The 2,888-nt window shown below is 62.3% G+C and overlaps 1 protein-coding gene across 1 annotated transcript; it reads left to right on the top strand.

Annotated features, from left to right (window-relative positions):
• The first annotated feature begins 358 nt into the window (after positions 1-358).
• On the top strand, positions 359-2,515 carry HOXD13 (homeobox D13). The gene is made up of 2 exons (XM_063292049.1): positions 359-1,097; positions 2,265-2,515. The coding sequence occupies exons 1-2, from the start codon at positions 380-382 to the stop codon at positions 2,513-2,515; spliced, it is 969 nt and encodes a 322-aa protein (XP_063148119.1). The 5' UTR covers positions 359-379.
• Positions 2,516-2,888: the final 373 nt, after the last annotated feature.

Here is a 2,888-nt window from a genome sequence, read left to right as displayed (position 1 = left end):
GAAGTTGGACGAGGGAGGGGAGCGGAGAGCGGGGATCGCCGGCTCAGCTTCCCACCCCCGCCCGCAGGACAGAGACACGTGCACCGCCTGGCCAATGGGGCCCCGGACGAGCTCCTTGGACGGCCGGGTGCCGAGGCTCCCCCCTCCCAGCGTGGCCTTGGTTTTTATAAACCATCCCAGGCGTTGGCAGAGGGAGGCCGCCGCTCCGCCGCTCGTTCGCTCCGCGTCCCGTCCGACCGCACGCCATGAGAGCCTGTAGGCCTTCGCCTGTGGGCAAAGCAGGGGAGGAAGAGGACCGGCAGCGGCGGCGGCGACGGAGGCAGCTGGAGCGGGGCTGCTTCGCGCGTGAAGCCTGAACCGAGCGGCGAGCGCTCGGGAGATGGAAGCGCTGCGCGGAGACCCCGGGGGCGGCGGCGGGGGCTGCTCGCAGGGCCGAAACTTCCTCCCCCCTCCCATCTTCGGGACGTCGCCGCCGGGTTCGGTGAGATCGGGCTTCGTCTACGAGCGCTCGGGCCCGGCGGCCGCGGCGCGCTCCGCACCCTCCTCCTCCTCCTCGGAGACGGCGTCCTCGTCGAAGGAGTGTTCCGCCGGCCCCCCCGTTGCGGCAGGGGCGGCGCCACCTTCGGCCACGACGGCCACCGTCGCCGCCGCCGCACTGGGCTATCCCCCGGGCTACCCCCCCTTCGGCCACGGCTACTACAGCTGCCGCATGGCGCACGGCGTGGGGCTCCAGCAGAACGCCGCCCTCAAGGCGGCCCCGCACACCGCCTTCCCGGTGGAAAAGTACATGGATGTGGCCGGCCTGGGCAGCCCCGCCACGACCTCGGGCGGCAGCGACGCTTCCTCGCGGGCCAAGGAGATCTCCTTCTACCAGGGCTACGCGGCCGCCGCCGGCCCGTACCAGCACGTTCCCCCCGGCTACCTGGACGTGGTCTCTAGTTTCGGATCGGCGGCGGCTTCGGCGGAACCGCGGCACGAGACCTACATCTCCATGGAGGGCTACCAGTCTTGGACTCTGGCGAACGGCTGGAACGGGCAGGTGTACTGCTCCAAGGACCAGGCCCCGGGGTCCCACTTCTGGAAGTCCTCCTTCCCAGGTAGGCGCGCCCCGTCAGCCGGGAAGAAGCCCTGAGGCTCCCAGCGGAAGGGCCAGGCAGGGCAGGGCCGTTCAGACCGACCAAGATCAGGCGGGTAGGCTGCAGGCTTGGGCACCGATTTGAAAAACCCAAGCCTTCCCTCGGCCTTCCCTCGTCCGGTGGCCTCCTGAGACCATGGACGACAGAGCCCATCACTCTCCGGGGATGATGGGAATGGTAGTCTGAGGTCTGAAGGGCTCCTGGTGGGAGAAGGCTGTCTTGCGCGTTTGGGAGGGAAGGAAGGAAGGAAGGTGCGCAGATGAGCTGCCCCGTCTAGCTGGCGGTTGGGCAGCTTCTACTATCAGTGCTATTCAGTCCTCCCGGAGGGCTTTGAAACCAGGCGCTCAAGCCGACCCGCAACGAGCTCAGCGCGGAAGGCCTGAGAAGCAGTGTCTGCCTGCTCGGAATCTGCGGGGACTCCCTGCTCCCTCCAGCTGCCGGAACTGGACGGCCAAGCCTAACGCAGAGACTCTAGCCTGCTCCCAAATAGTCCTCGGTCCGCTTCTTCGCTAGTGATGACGGCGTGCCAGAGGGTCCCCAAATTACAGTGAAATGGTCGGATGAGGGGATAAATCACTAACGACGAAGGGGTCCTGAGTACTTCTCCTCCAGAGTCACATCCACTCCAGTTCTCCCAGTTATTTAGCCGCAGGGCTGGAGCAGGCCTAAGTGATGTGGCCCGATCCTGCGGTAGGAAGTCACCCTAAGTTTATTCCTCTGAATTTATTCCCTGGGCGGGGGGGGGGGCGCATGTTCCCAGCCTCTGCAACTCTTCTTCCCCAATCAGATCAGCTGGGAATATGTCGGGGAAGTGGGGGAGATCGGCGAGACCTAAAACGCGAAGCGGTTGCTGGCCTTCAGGAATCTGCGGTTTGGTCCTGGGGGCTGCACGGAAACTGTCCCAGAGCGCGCAGCGCAGCGTGATATGCCAGGAACCCATCTGTTGCTGGTGCTTGCTGAGAAGGAGGAACGCGGTTGCCTTTCCTTGTTCAGAGGCTGCCAAGAGAAGGGGGGAAAGGAGAGGGCCAGAGCTCTCTACCGCTTCGCTTTGTGTCTCCCTCGGTTCTTGGCTGAGAGAGGGGAAAAAGTCCCCTTTCCCGCCCACTTGTTGCCCTTCTTCTCCCGCAGGGGACGTTGCACTAAACCAGCCAGACCTGTGCGTGTACCGGCGCGGGCGGAAGAAGCGGGTGCCTTACACGAAGCTGCAGCTGAAGGAGCTGGAGAGCGAATACGCCCTGAATAAATTCATTAACAAGGACAAGCGGCGGCGGATTTCTGTGGCCACCAACCTCTCGGAGAGGCAGGTTACCATCTGGTTCCAGAACCGCCGAGTCAAAGACAAGAAAATCGTCTCCAAACTGAAGGACACCGTTTCTTGATCCAGCCCCGGGCGGTTGGGCGCATCTTCCACTATAGGCTCGAAAGGACTCTTGGAAAGACTTGAATATATTTAATATCTCCCTGGTGCTAAGGGGGAGGCGAGGTTTTGGGAAGCGCTTTTGATAATGTTTGCAACTTCTGGATTTAATGGAATGCTGCAAGTTTTAACGCTCTGGTAGAATTCCTTAGTCTTTCTCCGTCGCTATACTTTGTTAGGGGTTTTGTTTTGCTTTTCTTGCCCCCCCCCCCCCAAGAGCAGTGGAGGGGAAGCAGTCTGCAGTCACAAACTTTTCAAAGCTATCAATGGGGCTAAGAAATTTCAGGTGCTAAAATGAGGCCATAGGATTGCGTGAGAGAGGTGGGTGAGCACAG

The sequence above is a fragment of the Candoia aspera genome, chromosome 1 (genome assembly GCF_035149785.1).
Source record: "Candoia aspera isolate rCanAsp1 chromosome 1, rCanAsp1.hap2, whole genome shotgun sequence".
Classification (NCBI taxonomy): Eukaryota; Metazoa; Chordata; class Lepidosauria; order Squamata; family Boidae; genus Candoia; species Candoia aspera.
The sequence above is the reverse complement of the archived record's forward strand: the minus strand, read 5'-3'. Positions and strand labels throughout refer to the sequence as shown.